The 24,108-nt window shown below is 41.3% G+C and overlaps 2 protein-coding genes across 2 annotated transcripts in view; one reads left to right on the forward strand and one right to left on the reverse strand.

The window, feature by feature from the left end:
- Window positions 1-24,108, forward strand: part of nod1 (nucleotide-binding oligomerization domain containing 1) — a 475,392-nt gene that overhangs the window by 23,942 nt on the left and 427,342 nt on the right. The window lies entirely within an intron of this gene.
- znrf2b (zinc and ring finger 2b) overlaps window positions 1-24,108 on the reverse strand; it is a 35,361-nt gene that overhangs the window by 9,930 nt on the left and 1,323 nt on the right. The window contains exon 2 of the mRNA XM_061049635.1: window positions 4,092-4,187. Within this exon, the coding sequence (XP_060905618.1) occupies window positions 4,092-4,187 (96 nt within the window). The remainder of the gene's footprint in view (window positions 1-4,091; window positions 4,188-24,108) is intronic.

Below are 24,108 nucleotides of genomic sequence, written 5' to 3' on the forward strand. Positions count from 1 at the left end.
AATGCTGTGTGGTTCAACAGAATCACATACTGATGAACAGACATAATGCAGCCGTTCAATTATGTGCACGGAGATCCTAGCGGTCTTATGCATACAGTGTATGCGCTGACTCCGGTCACAGGATAAAACCCCTCCCATTGGCTCGAGGTGAATTCTCTGGAGAATATCCCGCTGCGTTCTAACATCAGCTCAGTCGGACTTCCTGCGGAAAAAATACTCGGGGGGGTCTGGCAGGAGAAACTCCAGGTGAAGACCGAGTGAAACATTCAGCTGTTTGCGTTCACACATAAATAAATATCAGGAGTTTTTAAGGTGATTTCTGCAAGAAGGCTGACAATGCCCTGCTGACCTGTGGTCTCCATACTGTAGGGAAGTGATCTGACCACGTTCATCACATGACTCACAGACGGTAAATCAGTGAGGAAACGGTGCCAACCCAAAGAGGAACTAAAACGGCCAAAGGGAAAGCATTCACGTATAAGTGTAAGCTTGTTTAATTTTCTCAATTACAGACGTGGCACGAACCAGCCAGGGGTGCAGTCATCTTTCTGACTGTGTTCATTTTCTTTGATGTTTCAAGTCAAGGGAAAGGTTTAATTGCCGTCATTTTCTCTTTTCAGAGACAGGGAGTTTAAAGTAGGTCACAACGCTGGGAAGGAAAACCCAGGAAGAGGTGATTATAATGACTTGTCTTAAAAATGACAGAATCAGTTTTGAAAAAAAAAAAAAAAAGAAAGGATAATAATTTCAGCAGAGCACGAGATTTTAATCTTTTTTTTTATTTGAAACATTTGTATGCCCTGAACAAACCCAGTGCCCACTTGACCTAATGCAACTTCACTGCCAGCTTTTCGGTCACAGAAACAAATCGGTAGTCTTACTGTAGGGACTCACTGCCAGGCTGAGAGTTTGTGATGGCTGCCGGTGATGCTTATGAGTGATGCTACAAGACCTAACACAGTCTAATATTATTTCATTTTGGTTCGGAATAAAATGGTAATCTGTAAATGGATCGACAGTCAGATGAGCCACATCCCTTATTATGAATAAATCTTAACCAGGCTGTTTTTTCTGCTGTACATTTTTTTTTATTTATGTGACTTCCAGGGCATTTCCAGCAAGCCTCAAATCGACACTTGCTGAACTGCATTTTTTTTTTTGCAGTTCTGCTTTGGCTTTATTTTCTTTATTTTCTAACACTGGAGGTTGCAACTCGGTACTAACAAAAAAAGGAACTGTCCCACATTGAACATAAAGAACTCTACCAGGCCACCGGTTGCAACACAGCAACATTCTTGCAACATTCAGCTAATCATATTCACACAAATCAACCAACCCACCCAAGCCATTATGGGTAAGATGCCTTGCCCAAGAACACTACGTACAGACTACAGGAGCAAGGGATTGAACTGTCAGTCCTCTAATCGAGACAACCACAGAGATTTTTAGAAAAATTATAATATCTTATATAATTATAAGAGAGAATTGTGCAAAATGTGAAATGATCTTATATTGAACCTGACCAATTGGTCAGCCAGCCGATAATATCGGCCGATATTAGCATATCCAGTAGCTATTGGTATTGGCTAATTGTATTTGATCAGATATGCACTGATATTATAGATTTAATTACCAGTCAAATAGCATTTCATTTCAGTATCGTTTCACTACACTAGCAGATCTCCTTCTGGCTGTCACCACCAGAGGGCGCTATATGGATTACAACAAGCATTATCATCCTCCAGAGTGTCGAGTGGTGATGCACGTACATGCACAGATACTTTCCAGACGAGTGACCATCTTGTCTACGTCATACTGTATACCTTTTTTTAGAGGGATCAACGCAATAAATGTGAATATCTGAATCTGAATGTCTACAGATTGAACATAGATCTCAGAAAGTTATCGGCTGATATATCGGTATTGGATTTTTAAAAAAATCTTTAATTCTTGATTTCAGTATCGGCTCAAAAAGTCTATCATCAGTCGGGCCCTAATCTTTTAGTAATAAAATATTGGCCAGACTGTCTAATAAAGATATCACTTTCAGGCTCAGACCAAAGGGACATAAACTTATATTACCTTTCATGACTGACCAGCAAATTCAAACTCAGCAGTGTGTCAAATGTTCAATAAAACCGGACAGAGTGTCCCGCTGCTTGTGACTTCAATATGAGGAGTAAGTATATAAGTATTTCAATGACTTTCACTAACTTGATGCACTGGCCATATTTAGGTTGGGTCTCAGGAGCAAAGGGCAAATATTCGGTTAGAGAATTACGAGTTATATAAGCCCATGTTGTGGCCACATTAAATAGAAATGAGTAAACAGATCAATGATGAATAAAAGAAGAAGCAGCCTGCAGGCATCCTCGGTGTTGGTCTACAGTTTTGGAAACATTACAGGAAGATTACACAAGATTTCACAGGGAAGCAGACTGCAAACAGAGGCTCAAGTTACATAACCAGAAAGCTGTGATTTTTTAGTTTTATGAGAGTGTTGGTCATTTTTTGAATGCAAAAATTAATATTTCTACGAATATTATAAGACCGTTAGAGGATAGAGGGTAATATGCAGCACTTGTTTTTTCCTCAAAGTTCCATAATACAGCATATTACTGATTTTAACGATGGTTATTTAGTGCATTTTAAATTTACAGAATTTGTTTTTACTAGGGCAATCAAATGATTTATACTTGATTAAACACTGAAATTCAATACCTATTTGCTATTTATGGCATTTTACTCATGTTTGAAATTCCATTATCTTGCATTTCAAAAAAGTCTCTTTTTGCTTTTTTTTTTTCTTAAGCTAAGGATGCTTTATTTCCTGTTTGGATACAAACCTGCTTTTATTTTGAAATAATATTAGGAACTTGTGGTAGACTGAAGCTGAAAACATCAACTTAACCACAGGAAATAAGAACTTGTGAGGGATCAAACAGGAAATGAAAAGAGCTAAACGGTTGATGTCAGGAGGTGAACACTACTTTTGACTCGTCGACTGAGACGTCTGTGAAGCGAAGCGAGCCGTTCAAAGGCGCACAGGGGGGTTTATTTCTCATCCATCACTGAGGCTACAGGGAGACACTGCTGTTTGGGAGGTGGCTTAGAAACAGTGGCCAAAAGGGATCAATGCAAATAATAAAAATGAATGCATTACCATTATGGCAGCCCTAGATTTTAATATCATATATCTTCATTTAGTGTTAAATTACAATAAAAGACACTTTTGCTGCTACACAGTTACTTCCAGAGCTCACAGGGCGTGTTACAGACGAGCTGTGTCTCAACCAATTAAGTCACAACCCTAAGATAATAGGTTAGGTAATGTGTCATAAGTTATGCTAGCTAGTTCCAGTACAGCTGTCGAGGTTGCTAGGAGACAGAGGCGGCGCAAAGTAACCAATGGGTGAGGGCGACACCGCAAACAGGAAATCATCTGTAGACACGTCCGTCTCATTTCAGTCGGCCTGAGCGGTCTAGCATCTATCTTTCGATGGATTTTCGACTGATTTTCTTGATTTGGAATTAGTCTTCTGTGATTCTGTGCTCTCAATGTAACAACATTACTATATAAACATAAAATAAGCAAAGACAGATCTATCCTCCTCAACAGGAGAAGACCATTTTAAAACCTTTGTTTGTTGACTGGAGGTCATACTGATGATTTCTTAGGCATCAAGTACGCTTGCACATGCAGATATCTGTTCATGAATTTAAATTTCAATCAAGTTGCTGTCATAAGAAAAAATGTGTCGTTCAGCTATTTCACTGAAAGAACTTCAGGAGAGATTGTGTTTTGTCTTCAGTTAGTACGCTTTGAAGACCTGTTTTCTTCAATCTTCAGTTAACATCCTTATGCATGTCTCAGTTATCATGAATAATCAATGCACCTCGCTAACTAAGCTAACACTAATCATATCTGGTGACTTATTTGATAACCCCCTGCTCCATGCAAGCTTTCACCCTCCCAAAAAAAACAAGATGACAACCAAAAAAAAAAAAGACAAATTGACATGTAGTCCACAAACAAATACTGCGTCCATATCTTATACAGAGTCTGTGATTTGTAGAATTGTCTTGCCTACCGTTGTATGTGACTCTGGGTTTGGTTAAACACAAGACCAGGTGAAGATCCATCTCATCTGAGGACACAAACTTGGAGCACACAGGGCACTTGAAGCCTAGAGAAAAAAAGAGACGAGAAACACAAATGTGAAATAAGTTAAAGAATAATGTACTCAGAGGACGGAATCTGAATATCAGCTGAAACAACAATTTATGGACAAACACTGAGTTGACTTTCAGCAGCTCTCTTTACCCCGCACAAGATGTTAACTAAAAACATTCTTTCAGTTTATGATATCAATATACATCAGATATGTGTGTTTATATATAAATATATGTTCGTACCTTTTTCTTTACCATCATCATTTCAGCATTTTTAAAAACTGAATTCCCAGATTCATTCATATTCTACCAGACAGATTGATCATCTTCATCTTCCTTTTTAAAAAAAACAAACACGGTCAGTTTTCCATCAGATATCGCGGGGTACAAATATGGAATTCCAAAAGACACGTTGTTAACGGTTCTTCGTCTACAGAGATTTTTAAAAGGAAACCGTCTTCACATTTAATCCACGAGGTCAAACTTTTGCATAAATAAAATATAAATTTTCTTTTTTTCCCCATCAACTCTCTCATTCACTCCATTTTTATTAGATCAATGCCTGTTTCATTTAGCTGATAGAGGGTTAACATTCTCAGTCGTTCTATTGTGTCTAAGTGTGTGTGTGTGAATACGTGTATATGTTACTGTATGTTCATACTTAACTTTGTTTTGAAATTGTGTAATTCGATTTGCTTAGTTGATTTATTTGTCTCTTAAGAGGTGAGGTCTGTTGGCTTCTTCACCTCTTCTGACACACCTTTTATGTTTTTGTTAATCCTATTTTGATGTATTCTTATATGTGTGCTAATAAATAAATAAATAAATATTGTAACACAAGTTGGCTTTAAGACAGTTTACAAAGGAGGAGGAGTAGCAGAGAGAACTCCCGTGATTCCCCGTCATCTTTTGCTGTTGTTCTGTTTGAAAGCCCCCTGATGGCGGACTTTACAAACTGTGCCTTTAACGAAGATATTTTTGAGCACTATTTCATGAACAACACTATCTCGATCAGTGGTAGTGAACATAAGGAAACTTGAATTTATAGTAAAAGTCACAAATAATGATCTTTTTTTGCTCAGACATGGCAGCAAACCTGCCAGTTTCCACTGACATCACTGTGCCCTTCGTCCCATTACCTTCATATTAACCCTCGTCCATCAAACATCCTCTGTTAGCGTGCAGCTTTGCAGCCGGAGGGGGGGGGGGGGGGGGCCTGTCTGACAGGTGACAGACATCAGACAGAGGAGGGAAAATGTGTGCACTGTATCACGTACTGTATGATATGCCTTCTACAATTCGGAAATCCAGTCCACATGCTGTAATACTGATGGGATAAATAGATTAGTGCAGCCAGAAGCAGGCTGTCCACTGCTTGTCTGACCTATTTAAGTGAATCACTACACACACACACACACACACACAACACGCACACATATGCAGGATGACATCTCTCAAGATCACTCGGCCATCTGCTGACAATTAAAGATGTGTACTCTGTGCATTCACTTCAAAGATGGATGAGGAGAAACTCCGGCAGTGCACATCTCAAGTCATTCTGAAAATGATTGAAAGTCAAAGCTCAGCGCTACCTGAGCGGTTGTGATGACTCATGCAGTAAACAGTTGCGGGGCGCTCTAACCAGGATTAAATTAAATTGCTATATGTGAGTGTGCCCTCGTGCAAGTGTGAGGTCACTCCTGTCCTTTGTAGCGTTCACACACAATGTAGTACATTTCTCGGCTGGTAAGGCTGGAAGATGTAAAACGTGAAAACATTTTTGTTTATCACCCTAGAGCAGTGTGTTTCTGTGCACAACAGTAAACTCCGCTCTGGTAGGAATAACTACAGAAAACAAAAAGAAAAAAACAAATTCAAGGCAACAACGAGGCATGATCTGAAACGCGTGCTCCCTGGAGGCACAGTTGTCGTAAGTTTTATATTCCAAAATACAACCCTGAAGAAAAATGGAAATGTTTGGATGATGAAACAACGACGGCTGTCACCGGGGACCTGCGCATGTTTAGTCGACTTAACAGATAAGCGCCGTCACCCTCGCTGGTTGGCACCAAAAATACTCGTCGGTTAAAAGAATGATTCATATTTCTGTACGTTGGCCTTGATTCCGGTCAAATGCTAAGCTCAAATTACAAACCATCCAGATCCAGTTAACTGACCTGCTCTCCGCTCTTCTACTACCCGGATGTAAACAAGCACAGTGAACGGATAGCATCTCTCTGTAACTGTATTTTATCCCTGTTGCATTCAGAACTGCGTTGTATTTATAACTGAACTGTTTTCTTTTTCTTACCCTTTTATTTATCTTTATCTCTGTTGTTTCTAAAAGTCCTCCCGTGGACAGGTGTTTTGCCATTACCACCGCTGCTCTCTCTCTTCATTGCGGTGGCTTGAGGTCAACTGAAGGTCTGTTTCTTTTAAAGCTACAGTACGCTATCGATCTTTGACATAACAAAAGAGTGTATTTAACAACATGTGATATCAAAAAACGTATTGAAGTATTGAAGAAGCTGAAAACCTTAGAGACAAAGAATATCTGCAGATTTTCCTTCTCATCATGAAACAAACAAAAAGACCTGATCTGATGAGGATGTTAAAACCATCATCACTACGATCTGTTTAAAAGCGTTTAATTAAAACATCCCAGATGAACTAAACCATTCTCTCCCTTGTGAAGAGAAAGAGCAGTGTTTCTGACTCACTTTGCTTTTCAAATGAGAAGAGGTAAGAAAAGGAGGAAGAGCTAAAGTAAGACACCGTGGAAATGAAAAAAAAAAAAAAAAAAAAAGCCTCAAAAATAGGTTGGATGGTTTCATTTCAGCTTTTGGCTGCAGACACGGTTGGCTCTGCAGCAATGACTTGCAGCTCATCTCATCTCACACTGTGCTGTAATGTTGCACACAATAGAAGCACCGCTATGTGTCTGGTAAGGTTCCTGTAATTGAAGGAAAAATATGTGACTCTGAAATACCCTGAGAGCTATGATGGAGTGAGCTTTGTCAGCCGCCTTCATACTTAGCATTGTGATAAACCTGCTCTGCTCTAAACCTGAATGTATGCACATATATGGTAAATGACAATGCCTGACTCTAAAGATTTCTTACAAATCAACATGTCCTCAGGAAGAATGCTTTTAAAACGGTGAGAAGCTTTCTTCTTCTTGAATATCTTTTTTTTTAATTTTGCTTCTGGAGTCACATAAAGAGCAAATCATTCACAGAGGATTGCATGTAATTGCTACAAATGCAATTTTCTTTTTCTTTTCAGAGAGGTTTGTAATTGTAGAAGAACTAGTGTGCAGAAAAGATTGAAGAGAGGTGTGCAGTGGACCCTTGCAACAGGCCTTTGAGGGTTAGAGCAGTGCTAACAATGCCGCCCAGGGAAACTAAAATAACCAGTAAACTGGAAAGTATTTGAAAGAAAACATTACATCCCCTCACACTTATTGAAGGCATGAGTAGGTCTACAATTAAAAGGAGCGGTCGCACCGTGATCATTTACAGGCCTGTCATGTCCTTGCAGAGCATGTGGTTGGTAGAAGAGGGTTATTGCAACAGAGGAAAAAAAAAATCAGGTGCATGAGCGGTAGATTAATTGATTTAATTTAATTGATAGTAGACTGCATCGTCTCTCCCATGGAAGAACATTAATAATAAGTCATTATAACATTCATTGATTCGTTGATTCATTTCTGCCAGTTTTACTAATGTTTCCAATTCTTAAGAAATTCACACTGAGGTACCTTTGACTTTTTCTACCACTGGACTCTATTGAATTCATCCTCGAGTCCAAGAGGACATACTGTGTACTAAATTCCACGAGACATAATCTCATCAATAATGAGATGGACAGACAGATGGACCACTTGAAGACTCCATGCCTCTGGCCACAACTGTTGCTGGTGCTGAGATATCAAGAAGAAAGCGTCTTTTCTTGGGGTCTCTAAAAGACAATTCAAGAAAAACATTGTGTATTTTCCACTTAAATGAAGCTTGGAACACCCAGACACTGACTTTGCCATCTTTTTTTTTTTTTTCACAACTCCACTACAGACTAAAGAAAAAGATAAGCAGATCGCCACACGATTTCCCTGCTGTTGATAGCATCCAAGTCACGAGGAAATCCCCTGAAATCCCCTGAGGACACGGTGGGTGGACTCTGTCGCAAAGTGTACCTGGGACTGCCGGGGAAATCCCAAACTGCTGACAGAAAGAGCAGTCAATGATTAACAATCTCCAAAACCCACCCACCATGAGTTAACCAAAGCTGTGTGACAGTGTCAACAACAGTGTTTCTTTACCAGTACTGTGAATCCTCTAATACGGTCACTTCTGACTCCAAACAAACAAGACCTCAAGGGTTAATATCAAGCAAATACCAATGCCAAAGTGCATAAAAGTGCAGATCCTTGTGTGTGCACTCCGTTAGCCCAGGAAGTCCCATTAAGACCAATATAACATTTTACAGCAGAAGTAAACGTGTTTAAAGCCCGGGACAGAAACTTAATTCATTCACACAGTACGAAGGATGGCTAAGAGTAGCGTATACATTTACAGAATTAGGAGCATGGCTGAGTTGACTGGCAGGTAGGTAGGTCGAGGCTTAGGACCTGCCTCAGCTCAACCCCTCTTCCTGTTTCTATTCTAGATTGACTCAAAGTTAGGCTGAGTCAGCATTTCCAATATGACGGCTGATATTGTTGGACTTCTCTTCAGAAACCAGAGGGTGATGCCACTTTTACCAAATCCATGTTTTGCACATTCTTTAGTAAAAATGGCAAAGCTGTGGCTTCAAAAAGGTCGTCAACAAACCAATGGGTGACGTTACTGCAGCTACGTCCACTTCACTTATCCATGCCTCTCTTCACATAAAGCTGAGAACCTACAAGTAGAGTTTTTACTTTGGAAACTTTACTGTCAGTCACTGGAGTTCCTCTAAGATCAATAATACTCTGTGTGCTGACTAAGACTAATGTGACGCTCAGTTAAAGTTAAACACAAACCACTTGGCCAACTCTTTAAAACGTCACTCACTGTTAACCCAAGTTCTTCACAGTTCTGCCTGAATAAGCACTGTACCACTGCTCCCATCTAATCTGCTGTTTGGACAGTATCCCAGTGCACCATGTTCATTACCCTCAGTCCTTAACTCAGCTCTCCTGCACCCCTGATTCAGCACATCCTGCACTCTGTGCTATTAAACAGGATTTATAATCATCATTTTATTGATCGCTTCAGTATTCATTGACAGGCCTGGCTGCACCAGAACTCTCCAGCACAGAGGATCAAACACAAACACCTGCAGGGTTGTACATTTAGAAACTCGTTAATTCTCACTTTATGTCTTGACAAAGCCAGGCAAACAGTGGAGTTGAAAAGTGGCCAACGGGCAGGAAGGTCTTTCACAGGACGGACATCAATCGCGACTGGCCGATAAACCGCTCATCTTTCTCTCTCTGGAGTGCTTCTTCCTGCCGTGTTTGCAGGAAAATGAGGGCATCACTCAGAGCCCTCAGTAAAAAGAAGGACGCATCCACCATGAAGGAGTGAAAAATGTTAGCAAGTAGTTTTAGGTCAATCCCTGAAGGTGTGGCAGACACATAAAGGTTGATTATTCATTATTATTATTATTTGTCACATAGTTTTATCTGTCGTAAGTTATTAGCTATGATTAGTGTGTTTGTAATTTGCATTTCTTTAATTTTTTCTTTTTTTGAATACGCTGGCCGTGTAGGGCCGAGAAGGGGGCCGACCCGGGCCAGCCCCTCCCTCACAGTGCAATGGGTTCTGTATGGGGAAAATGCTAATATGCATGCTCAGAGTGTTAGCGTATTTCATGTAAATCACAGAAAAAAAAGATGGCAAGTGGGGCTCACAGCTCGTAGCCTGCACAGGTATACGCACACAACCAGGATGGGATGAGGACACCATAAGGGGGGGGGGGGGGGGGGGGGCGTATGGACTTTCAAGAAGGATCCAGGACAGAATCTTTCTGCAGCGTCTGGAATTTTTTTTCTTTACTCGTGCCAGAAACAGATGTTTTGTACAACACTTTGCAAAAATGGATGCATCAACGCACCTGGTGTTAGCTGTTCGTTCATCCGCTTCAAGGACAATGTTGAGAATATATGACAGCAATGATTGTTTTTGAAGTTTCATTGAATTAAAGGTACACATGCTGCTACAAAAACACACCTCTGCACACGTATGCAGACTTTTTGATGTCTATGTGGGAGATTTAGAACACTCGATGCTCCACTTCAAACACTTCAAAATCAAGTCGGCTCATGGCGCGTCTGCTTCCCGGGATAGTGACCGTACGGTCTGTTATAAACTGCTCCACTGGCTCAATATTTGATTTTATTTAAAGACATATCACCAAGAAAACTTTAAAACAGTAAAATAATCATGTCCGCTATCAGCAGCAGCTGAAGACTTTGAAATTGTACTCTCAAAAAAAATGAGTCATATTAGTTTCTCCACCGCCATTGTTGTTGACAAAGTCGACATCAGACGTCCTACCCCTTCTTGATCTGACACTGAGGGTGTTTTTTTGCGCTCTGGATTGAAAGCTGATCTGCTGTTTCTGCTGAAAAATGGACACTGCAGGCTCAGAAAATGGTGGACACCAACTCTCACACATCTGGTTTAGCCTTAACAGTAATAGGTGCAAATTCTTCAAATAAAATACATAACAAATACTAGCCCATGACTTTATCTTAATAAGTGTTGATTGGTGTTTTGCGTTGTTACAAGTTTGCAGAGAAAATCAGTAAAAGAAAGTTAGAAGCATTTATACCCATCAACGCCCTAAGCGCTCAAATTTACCGCAACCAAAAATGGGACTATTTTTTTATTTAATTTTCGAGCCTTTTGTTTTCATGTACCATTGCCTAGCAACACACCTATGTCTAAATGAATTTCAAGCATGAGCGTACATTTTGTGAGAGAAAAGAACAGAAAAAAAGGACGAGAAGAAAATAAATGATAATGGAAAAGAACTGAACAGTATAAATAAGTGATTAGAATAACAGATATAAGAGACAATAGAGGAGCTAACAGATGAAGTTGCTTTATATTATACACCTTTACAATTCGACAATTCATTTATCAGACGCTTTTATTCAAAGCAAAATAACATCAGAGGAAGATCAACACAAGCAAGGATCCATAAAGGAGGTAAACGACGTCAGTAAGTGCAAAGCGTTAAGTCTGATTGGATACACAGGTTCTGACAGGAAGTGACCAGAGGGCAAGGGACTGTTAATAGATCGTTTTTAAAAACATCAACAGCTGTTTATAAGAGTTCTAATCAGCATCAAAACCATCCTAAATATCATCATCAACAACCGGACCTGTTATAATGTATTACATGATTTAATAAGGCATGCTACATACTTAATAAGAATGACCATTTTGTGAGGCACTCTGTGGCCTTGCTCTGAAAAAAGATACTTGGCTTACATACAATTCATGACAATCAGGGAATAATGAATGCATGATGATGTAGCGTTTTATCACTTTCTACTCTTTGGCTTTCACCTCCGTGGGCGACTGAAGTGAAAGTAAAGGTTCCAGCAGGTGGTGTTCTGTTAATCATCTGCCATCTGAGTCTCAGCAGATGGACTACACTTAAGTAAAAACAGCAAGGGGTGGTTAAAAAAAACAAAAAAAAAAACAGTCAACTGGGAAACAAAGCACAGAGCTGTAAGTGCCTTCTGACTGACTCTTCATGCTGTACAGGAGGACAGAGTGTGGCTGGAAGAGTGTTGCCACAACAAGTAAACCCGGCCAACTTAGTATGAAAATACACTCTGTGTGTGTGTGTGTGTGTGTGTGTGTGTGTGTGTGTGTGTGTGTGTGTGTGTGTGTTAGGCTCTGCTCTTATCAGCAGGAGGGCTGTGCTGGGCGTTTGCGCTGGAACACAATGAGACAGTTGAAAGTTGCGGATTTTCTGATATTTTTAAAAAACTGAGAGGTCGCGTGGGGGATAAATTATAACTTCCATACCAGCGTATGGGACTCTCACTTCCTCTCTGCAATCCCGGCAGACTGTGGAACACATCGACCTTTATAACCGGGGATGTTATAGGCGTCAGTAAAATGATGAAAAAGTCTAAAGGCCAGAAAACTCTCTCAAAGATTAACACAATTTATTTCAAATTGTCTGCGGGTAAACAATGTCATTATGTGCCAAGTGTGGCCCCCCCCCCCCCCCCCCCCCTCCCTTTACATCCACTTGCCCGTCCTGAATGTGGTTGCTCTGCAGGTCACGATTAAGAGAAAACAAAGTGATCATGTGACATCACCGCCCCTCTCTCCCCGCTGTGTTCTCTGCCTCGGCCTGAAACAGATGCTAACGTAACTCGTCTTAACGAGATGCCTAAAGGACTTTACAAACGTTGGTTCTCGCCAACCCTTTCCATCGGAGCGGTCCGTCTGATCCTTCTTGCACGTTTCTTGCAGAGCGGTCGATGTGTCAATGACTTCTTTAGAGCGGTGGTTCATAAGTGGTGGGTCAGGAACCCAAAATGTGTGCCTGGATAAAAGTCTGTAAAGCAGTTTTACTCCATCTCTTTGTTCAGTCTGGGGTCCGTGCTGCAGATTGGGTTCAAATATCAGAAATTTGGGTTGATGTTTTTCATGTAGGAGTTGGGGGGTTGGGTCCTGAGGCTACACCAGTTAATAACCACAGCGTTAGAGAGTAACTGCTGTGAAACAACAATCAAATGATGTCTTATTTCCCACTTTTTTTTAGCCACGGTTGCTTTGCTTCACTCTTATGTCACTCGACGACTGCTGCTCTCTCATCCCTCCGCTGCAGCGTTAGGCTCAGGTAGCCAGCGTTTTACCTGCACAGTGACATTTACAGTCACAGAGGACTTAAATAAATAAAATAAATATTCCCTTACTTTGCTGTACAGATTATCTGCACAGCCCTTCCTCAGCTAACAACAAAAACAGCTTAAAGCCGCGCTAATCGATGTTTTTTTTCTCCATCGAAAATGGATCAAGTGACTTAGTGTAATTGGATATGTTTGAGATGAGCCGGCAGAGAATGGTCAGACCACTCAACATCTTCCCCCAGCTTTACGGAGCATATTAGCATCTTTCAGCTCGTTCTTTTGGCTTTCACACACACACACACACACACACACACAACCGTTATGTTCGTTTCAGTTTCACCACCTGAATCAGCCGTGTGTCCGACAGGAAGTAATGTTTTTAAGTGAGACGACGCTGATAGGAATATGAAGAATCAAAGCACAAGCCGAAGCTTCCAAACATTGTTTGAACCTGTGGATGACGTCACAGACGACGCGGAGAATGACCATTCAAATGGAGAGACTCAGCGGAGATTAGCAGAGCGGGTAAGGCAGCAACCGGCTTATCTCATCAAGGTAGATTTCACCTAATCTGGACCGACTCAGCCAGGAACACCACCATGGCTGAGATCTGTACTGCACGATCTCCCGAAACATAACCCTGACCTGCGAGACACAATATTATTGTCCTCAGTATCAGTGTGCAGGCTTCAGGTAATCGCCTCCCTTGTTAATGAATGATGATACCGATAGAAAAAAAAAAAGACGGTCAGACAGTTCTCGGTCTCCTCAGCAGGCTCTGGGAGAGATCCAATCTGGCTGCAGCTCTTTTGGAGAAAACAGACAAGCAGCAGATGGACTGCATCCTCCAGCTTCATATGGAGCAGACACAGCCTGTTGTGAACTTTTCCAAATTAAATATTTCAGCTACATGAACATGTATGTAAATGAAAAAAAAAAAAGGAACTTGTGATTTTCAACATGGGAAGCTTTCGCACGGGACAACTCTCCTCGTATTTTTAGAGCTGCACCGATACACTTTTTCTCAACTCCGATCTGATTCAAATACATACGGCATGTACCGATACCGATGTTGATTCCAATATTTGTATAATTAACGGTGTTGTTGTTGGCATTGTGTGTAAAGGCTTCACAAAGCAGAAGTAAACCCAGCACTGCATTGTGTTGTGTTGGCGTCACATACAAACAGGAAGCAGCAACAACTCCAAGGTTCTTCAAATAAATATTTCAAACTCAGGTGTTCCGTCTCGTCCGGGCGTCGTCATGGAGACGGATCGTGGGCACTTTCAGTCCAGTCTGAACGTCTTCCAAAGCGAGACTGCGCGAGCAAGTTGGATCGACGCCGTCGGTCCAATATCCAACATGTTATTCAATCCAATTATTAAAAAAAAAAGAAACGTTATTTGTCCCCAGGTGGGGTCAATTCAAAGAATTCTAATTTACATCAAAATCGGACCCTGATACCGATATTAGATTGGATCTGTACCACCTCTGCATATTTTCACCGTTACCACAGGATGAAACTTGAACTTTTGTTGCTGTATTAAAACGCGTCACACAGCGCAAACCAATGGAAGTCATAACCATATGTATATTGGTATAACTATATGCTGTTTGATGTTTTCAAAAGATACTGAGGCTACTCCATGATTTTCCATATCTATTTTTTACCCAGCACCCCCCTATGTCTACATTCTTTGTGTCGTTTGGGTCATCACTGTTTTGGAGTCGATTGCCCACTTGAAGCTGTAACGGCCACAACTTAATCCCAGGAGACAAATACACCCGGTACAAAGTACATCCAGTAGAAGTGCTTTAAACAAGTTTAACAGAACTGGGAAATCCTCCCACTTCCCCGAAGTCACTGGTGATGCAACGCGTCGGCCTTCCTCGTGAGACTCATCATCTGATAGTCTTGTTAAAATCACTTTGTTTACATGCACTAAATGTTTCCCTTTTGGCCCTTGTTCCAAAAGAGACAATGTTCTGCATAAAGTTGTTTACATGATGAAATTAATGATCCCCCACCCCCCTCCTGCTGTGATTAAACAGCCCCGCTAGCTGCTGGCTGGTTGGTTTGTTTACAAAACAGAGCTGACAGTAAACAGGCAGCAGGCCATGTAACTCATACACATATTCTGAATGTGTTGTGCACACTTGATAATGTCAGAAAATGAACTGCATTCATGAGCCCTAACTGGGGACATCCAAAAGGGATCATCAAACATGTTTTAGGATTATGTTACTTATTGACGTCATCCATTCATTTTTTTTTGGCAGTCTGATTGAATCCTTAAAACCATATACAACTGTAATCCAAAGTGACACTCAAATGAGCACTTGACAACAGACTGAACAGATGGAGCCCGCCCTAATGCCGAGCGTTCACTGACATTCACTGAGATCGCAGCCGACCTTGTCTAAGGTGGCTCTCAGACAGCTGGTATTGTTTAACCACGGGTCAAACGGGGACACATGCTGTCTGCAGTCTGGCCTTGGTGTAATAATATACATGTGTCTGTTTTGCAGCTCTCAGATATTCAGACCTCCAAAGGGGACCTTAGGGTATGTCGAGGCAAATCACAGCCCCTTACTGTGATTCATCACGACTAAACACTTTAATTGGGGGGCGCTGGTGGCACAGCGGTTAGTGCGCGCGCCCCCATGTCGGCCCAGGTTTCGAATCCACAGTGTGGGTCCTTTCCCGCATGTCAATCCCTGTTCTCTGTCTCCCTGATTTCCGACTCTATCCTCTATCCACTGTCCTATCTCTCAAATAAAAAAAGCCCCAAAAAAACCTTTAAAAAGTAAATATATATATTTATTTTAATTGAATTGAATTACAGAAGTTTTATTTGAACATGTTTGGAGCTCATTGGTCCGTTTACTCCAGTTTAAGAAGAAATGTTTTGTTTATTCTTTATCATCATTTTCTCTTGGTTAATATGAATCTAAGTTCAGTGAGGTGTTCTCCCTGAATGCTTGCTTTGGGGACAGGGTGTGGGTTCTGTATTAGTCGTGTGTCATACGGCTTTCACACTCGCAGAAATCTCCTGAAAAACTGTGTGCGTGAACGCAAACAGTCAAAGTCACCGAGTTTCTCCCGCCAGACCCCTTACTGTTTTTTTTCTGCAGCAAGTCCGATTGAGCTGATGCGAGAACGCCGCAGGATATTCTCCGGGAAAATTCACCTCGAGCCAATGGGAGGGGGGGGGGGGGGAAGTGACGTTTACATCCTGTGACTGCTGCACGGTGCATACAGTGTATACACGTGACCGCTACGACCACGGGGCACGGAATGAAACGGCTGCATTCTGTTTTCTGCTCATCAGTATGTTGTTCTCCGCTCTTTTGTTGATGTTGTCATTCTGTTGGACTTCACATAGCGTTGATATAAAGGCAAATATTCTCATTATAGCGTCGTATAGTGGACCTTGTTGCTTCGTTAGTCTTACCTCGGGGATGAAAACGGCCTGATTGTTTGATTTGGGGAGGAAGGAAATGTACTGCTGTAGTGGCTAAGCTATAGCTTAGTTTTGACAATGCTAGCTTGTGATGCTAAAGCAGCTACCTCTCAGAGAGTGCAGTGTCATCTCAAATCACATGTCTTCATCATCACTGAAGAGATGTGACTGACTGATATAGTGCTTCTCTACACTTGTGTCTCAGAGAAGGTCGTTTATAGAGGTTGATGTACGGGATGTAAAACAGTTTGTGTCATTTAAAGGCATGTTACTGAGGGAAATACAGAGCCGGTGCTGTTATTGTTATAGAGCCACGCTATTGTGGAGGCAATCACAGAAGCTTTGGAGAATCCACTGCTCTGTTTAACTTGTAAGACTGATGTATTAAACTTTTGACCCAGCTATAATTACTTTTTGCAGGTAAACAGGATGCACCGACTAAAGTCCTTAAATCCAATTTGTCTATTTTGGCCCTGTTCGCAGTGAACACGTCCGTGAAAATAAAAAAAGTTTTCTTCCATTTAGAACTGCATCCATTTAGTTAACTCAGACTGCCGAGCTCTTATCACAGACTCAGGGGAAAAAAAGATATCCATTCAGCACGCTGACAACAGGAGAGCATGTCCACTAGAGATTACAGCATGAGGTCTGCAGAGACGGAGATTTAGAAACAACTTAAAACATAAAGGCTTCAGACTTTGGACTATAGCATGATCTTCCTGTGCACACACATTAGTGGAGGTGGTAGTGAAGTCTATAGCCAGCCCAGAACTTTGCCAAGGTTCACTTTTGATTATTCGATAATGTTAAACATGGTTGCCAACAAATCCAGGGATGAACCGAGATCCTTCAGCTGTAACTTCATGGTACAGCAGGACTGTACATTCACTTGTTTTGCCCATAGCACTGCTGCTACAGAGGGTCACAGATTAGCAGCACAGACAAAAGACAAAAACTTGCAGTACGATGTAAAGAACATCTGTTACAGCTCTAAAACCAACCACAAGTAGTGCAGTTTGTCATTCAAACAGGTTGTGAACCGGCAAAGGAAACTAATGTTGCCCAACCAGACATGACATCCAAACTTTAACAGGAAGTCTTTTCAGATAAACCTTTTCTTTATTAGGACTAAAACACAACGTAAACATGGAAAACATTACACTTCAAATCCTTCTCAAATGAATTATAAACATTTTCTTTACTTTCCCATAGGACATGAACAAAACAAACGTCAATATAACACTTCAAAGATGTATTATAAACAGCCCAGGCCAGAAATAACTCTTTCCTCCAATGAGAGGAAAAGAGATGGATGTACAGTATGTGTTTGTGTGAACGTCACAGTGTTTAATAGAGGCCTCTTGACCTGTTTGGGCCCGTTTTTAATTAGTACTATTAGTAAATTATCGTTTCATTGTCCTTAGCCTAAGCATGCTCTGGATTCGCTAGCGAAATGGCGCTGACAGCGGAGGAATTGTGGGGATGTGGTGTTGGATGTATGGACTCAGGCAGGGACTCAAACGACAGATCCTACTATGTACATGAGCGATCAACTTCTTCTACCTGCCACTGTGGCTCTAGATTCAGAAACCATACCAACCACCAACCATACCAACTACTCAGTCATTTGGATGAAGCCAGCAGTTGGCCATAAATGACTCACAGCCAAGACTTCCCTTTTTGTGTGCTTTGTCCAATGAATAACTTTAAAACTAAAACCCGCCCATCCCAATATATCTGCAAAATAGCTGAAAACAGAGTGTTGCACATACAGTAGGCTTCATTCTGGTTTACAGCAGTGGGAACTTAAAAAAAAAGAAACCAATAATCTGTTGATTTACTTGGAATTAGCAGGTCTCGACTTTGCCCGAAATAACATCGTGGCGCAGTTTTGAAAAAGTCAAAATGCAAGCTTTGTCAGGTCTGTTTGTCATCAAGAGGAGAATTAAAACAACTTGTGAAATGATTGTGCCTTCACAGAAACGGGAGCAGAGGAGATGACACCGTCCAAAAACATTACCTGTGCACCTTTGTAATTACGACATCGTGCAGAGTTTGCTTGCAAGTTTTAAGGGGGACATTTTCCAACATTGGGGGTTCGGACTGATAATTGTGTTGCGGAAACCTATCAAAACAGGTTTTGATATGACTAAATTTTACACTAGTATAGTTTTCAAGTTGAATATTCTGGTACCGTGGCAACCCTACTCCTTCATCTGCTTCACTTTTGAAACAAAGGCCTACACCCACAGCTTTAGTTCAGTCCTGGTTAGTAACGCTGAAAGTTTTTCTTCTATCTGGAGAACACGACTTTCAGGTCAGGGCGCCTCTGCAGTGACTTCATTACGATGTTCCTCCTGTCTGCTTTGGATAATTCACTTGGCCCTATTGTGGCTGCGATAACATTTTTGATTTATTGTGCGGCCTTATCTTCTTTCCTCACACACAGACACAAACGCACACACATAGAGGCCTTGTTGCGCCATTCATCAGATTGTTCCGGAGGATCGATTTCTTTTTGATTGCCCTTAAATCTGGATTTCTCACGGCCATTCAGGCTCAGCAAGCGTTCAGCGAGAAATGAACTGCCAATTCGGTTATCTGTGGGGTTAATGTTGTGAATTGTCAATGTGAAGGGCGCTCTCCGTCATCCGACTGCTGACGCCGTTAAATCTGGAGGAGGTCTTTAAAATAAAGATTCGACACACCTTTTGGCTGAGACACCTCACCACCTGCTAACACAGACTGCAGACACATGTACATGCGTTTGTGTGTGTGAGCATGTGTTTGCATGTGTGAGTGTGTGTGTGTGTGTGTGTGTTCTATTGGGTCCTCCATGAACCACTGTAGTGGAAGGAAACTTGACGGCTGGAGTTAATTATTAGGCGCCCGCCTGCTGACTCATCCTCACATTAACAACCTGTGTACACAACCCGCCCCGTGTGTGTGTGCAGCGTGCATTCATGTGTGTTTGTTTTACAAAATACACTCACCTGCATCAACACTAATGTGAATAACCTACTGCTGTTTGATGCAAGACTGAAAGGTAATGAAATAAGACAAATAGGGACTGTGGGAGGGTCATCATGGAATTGACACGCTCCTTGTTTAGAGACAAAACGGTTTGTGCTGGACTAGCTCTGACTGTATCTCACGACAGGTAATGATTGTTTTCAGTTTAGTCACCGCAGTCTAAACACTGCAGATACATTTGCATGCACCGCTTTTTTTTTTAATCACATGCCCGTCCGCTCTGACTGTTTCACACGACACACACAAAGGTTCAGAGAGATTGAAAATGCGAACCAAGACTTTACACAGAGTTAACCAAACATACCCCGCCCTTCACACAAGTAAAGTTAGCATACATAAGAGCTCAGAGGCTGATCCGACCACTTTATAAAAACAGCTGGTCGGTAAAGATATAGAACTTCATGAGTCCCAGATGTGTCGCAATAGTTCATTCATTCAAAATGAAGCCGACTGCAGTGCAAGCAGGGCAAACTTCACTCGTAACCATGTGGTGGGACGAACCCAACACAGGTCATGAGTGAAGTTTCTTCTGCCTCTGCTATTTGTGGTAACGAGTTACTTTTATGATGTAATAACACTGTTACAATCACTAACATTTAAAGGAAGATTGTGCAACATTTTACACATAAATACAGCAGAAGTCAAGTATCTCCTCTGTAAGTGTGTCTCTGAGTCATGACTGTCTACAATGAGTGAGAAGTGTGAGTCCCTCCAGCTGTGTTGTTGTCAGCACTGTGTTTACATCACGTTTAAATGGCCGGGCGTATGAAGCTCTTTCAGTCAAGGACTAGAGAAAAGAAGAATAACATACTCACTGATTATTTGGATGCCATGTACGTGTGTTTAGATCACGGTCATTCCGTGTCAATTTATGTGCGATGTGAAGCTACGAGCTAACCAAAGGTGTGCTAACATTAGCCCGCTAACACAACAATGCAGACCACTTGCAGCTCGGGCATAATGGTTCTTAAGCGGAGGTGTGGAAAAACAGCACTTTCTTTTGGTTTCATGCTGGGTGCTCAAGGGGCGACATCTACTGGATGAAAAAGTCGCACATTCATCCTTTAAGAAGCACGCGTTACTCTTTACGTGAAAAACAGCCGACGACAACACAAGATTAAGCTTTACTGACGTTGATTCGGCGGCGAGGTAAGGTTAACGTCAGCACAGTAGCATCCTGGGAGAAATAATACCGCGGGGGCAGTAAACGCACAGGTTGATGATCATTCAGACGCGAGCTCTCTGTCACAGAAATACCGACATTATTTTTCCCTGCTTGAGTTAAACAACAGGAATAAAGCAGTGAGTTGTAGACTTTAAACTAGACTCGAGACATTACAAAAGTTATTTTCAATGACATGCCCATCACCATTATCACATGGGAACCAACTAAAGCTGAATGAGGAGACATTTGAAGTACACACCAGTGTCAGTCCCAATCATAAATAACATGGGAATGTCAAAGGTAGCTTTTCTCCAAATTTTTTTAGAGTATTTGGAAACTGATTGTTTAATGTCTGTATTTATGAATGGGTTGACGGTTATATGAAGACCGGACACTAAATAATGTGGAACTATCAACAGTACCATGCATGTTATAGTGTCATATAGAATATTATTTATTCAGGGTCAGGGTCCTAAGTCTCTGAATAGACTCTTCTCCTCTGTCGCCCCCCGGTGGTGGAATGAACTTCCAAACTCCATTGGATCTGCAGAGTCCCTCTGCACCTTTAAGAAAAAGCTAAAGACCCAGCTCTTTCATGAATACCTACTAACTTAATGATGATGGTCTCCATATTATTGATGATGATGATGGTTGTGACGATGTTTTTTGTTTGATAACGACGACTTATAAGATGGTTTCTATACTGATTAGAGCTCTCAAGAACTGCCCTCAATGTTGTGCTTTGCCTCTGGTCACTTCCTGTCAGCACCTGTGTGTCCAATCAGACTCAAAGCTGATCGTTTGCTCTTACTGACATTGTTCCCTTTTTTTCTAGATCCTTGCTTGTGTTGTTCTTACTCTCTGATGTACGTCGTTTTGGATAAAAGCGTCTGCTAAGTGAATTGTAGAATTGTATTTAAGCTTCAAATATCGCAGCCTCAGTATAAAGACCAACAGGTTGGTTCAAAAACATTTCATTATATCGCGATCTGATAAATATTATTAGAACTTCCTGTTTAGTCTTTATTCAGCAGGGAAAACTGTCTGCAGCTTTTTGTCACTTCTCCCGCTGCAGCCTCCTGCTCTCAAACAGTCTCCAGGCGACAAGACATTACTCTCAAACGAGCCTATTGTCTTCTCCACACGCTTTCTCTGAATGCAGGGAGGCTTTTGTCGTTTTGTCTCTCCTCTGTGGGTAAAAAGCTTTCCACAACTTGATCGGTTTTGACAAGAAGAAAAAAAAAGGGGGGGGCGTTTGCAATGCTGTCCAGAGATGACAGGGGGAACGCCATAAAAAAAAAATAAAAAAAATGCCCAGCCTTCTAATTTGATAACCCCAGCGTGCGATCCAGGAGAGCTGTGACTCACCTGTGGATGCTGCTGTAGAGTTTGTACAGACATCAGAGCAGCAGATTATTGAGGGGATCGATCATCCTTACACGCTGAATTACCGGGTAAGGGAATGTTCAGGGACCAGTCGCTGCAGCTGTCACAGTTAGTCAATGAAATTAACAAGACAACATGCATGGGCAGCTTCACACTGTTTATCTTCACACGGCGTTTGTTCCAACTAACACATGTGAGTCATCCTCCTCACACATGAATTCTATTAAAAAACCAGCAGGAGCCAATCACTCCTCAGGCAGCATCTCCTTCAGTGTCTCTGGAGGTCAAATCAACACATAACACAAATGTGCAGCCTTGCAGGTCTGATTATTGAATCTTGAAACACGTTAGGTGTTAGGTGGAAATGGGCCAATCACAGATTCTTCACAAACATATCTGTATGAGTGTGTTATGGTTCAAATGGAATCTGTTTTACAGAACACACAATGCAGGGATCGAAGCTGTGTGTGATTAAGCATTGATGCCATCATGTAGTCTGTCAGCAGATCACTGCAAAAAACTGTGATTTTGCAGAACATTTTCTGGGGTGGGGGGGGAGGGGGGGGGTATTAAGAGTGGACAGTGTTAAGCCTCCATAGTTTACAATCCTCTCAGTCTGCAGGGATGCACCAACCCAACATTTAAAGTAGCATTCAGTGGATATCGAGTTGTTAGTTTGGGATGAGTGGAAGGTTTAAGCTTGTAGCAGATTGCATTGAGTGGCGTGAGACTTGTGTCCAACCAGTCCACTGTTAAAGGTGGAAACAGATCCTGGAGAGTAGCTGTGGATGTTTCGGGTGTAACTAACTTAAAATACCTCCAAACTGCCTTTACTGTTAGCTACCTCTTTGCTATGTTGACTCCACCTGACAAATTGCTTCAGGCCCACCAGTGCACTGATGACATCGCCACGGTCTGTCTACGACGAATTTGACATTTAAACAAAGAAAAGCATTGAACTGAAATACCCGATCTATGCGAGTGAGTATCGATTACTCGATATCAGATACCAGGACGGAATCGGTGGATACCTAATGCAGCACATGTAGCAAAGCATTCCAGCTGAGCAGACAGAGATCTGCACCAGTGTTGGTCAGCAAGCAATTCAATATTCTGGTATTCTTTTTTTATCTGTTTAAGACAGCAGCATTGACAGCTCCTTTGTCATATTAGTGCAAAAAAAATCTGTGCACAATCCATGTACAAAAAGGTCCATTGAAAAGTCATTAATTCAGCTGCCTTGCCTGAATTTTTCTCCTCCATAAAATAGACAAAAGTCATAAAATCCTCAAAAAATTGTGGCTGTTTTTAGTTTTCGTATCGGGTGTGGTTCATGCAAAAAAAAAAAAACACTGGGAAAGTTTCTTAGGTTAGTCAACTTCATTTTTCATCAGCTGTTCCTGATTTGTTTTGATTTTTTTAAACTAAAACTAGAGACTTGTTCTGAATCGTTGTGCAATGAGAGTAGGGCTGGAAAATATATCAAGTTTTTAAGATATATCGATATATTTTCAAACAAGATGTAGGGTAAGACAATATCGTTACTATCGATATAGTTCATGTTGCATTAAAATAACGTTACAGAGGTGCCAGGTGACTGACTGTCTGTCCCTCTTAACCCTGCTCCTCCTCTCTCTCTCTTTTATTGTATTTAAGGAACATTGTTATTTTATAATATTACTTTTTAAATTCACAAACAGGTAGTTTATTTTTTCCACGTGTTTTCACTGTTAATAAAATACATATCGATATATGTCGAGTATCGCCATTCAGCTAAACAATATCGAGATATGAGTTTTTGGTCCATATCCCCCGGCCTAAATGAGAGGTGTGTATATTTTTGTTCAAAACAAGTCAAATATATATTTTTTTACAAATCCAAAAACACAATGTTCCGGAGCCTTAAGGGATGTGTTCACTCAGAACCAAAACCTCAAAATAGTCTATGCATTATTTGGTAGTAAAGACAAAAGCAGCAACCTGCCTTAACCCCCCCCCCCCCCCCCAAAAGATTCTGCTCTAAA

This window comes from Labrus mixtus, chromosome 11 (assembly GCF_963584025.1).
Source record: "Labrus mixtus chromosome 11, fLabMix1.1, whole genome shotgun sequence".
Classification (NCBI taxonomy): domain Eukaryota; kingdom Metazoa; phylum Chordata; class Actinopteri; order Labriformes; family Labridae; genus Labrus; species Labrus mixtus.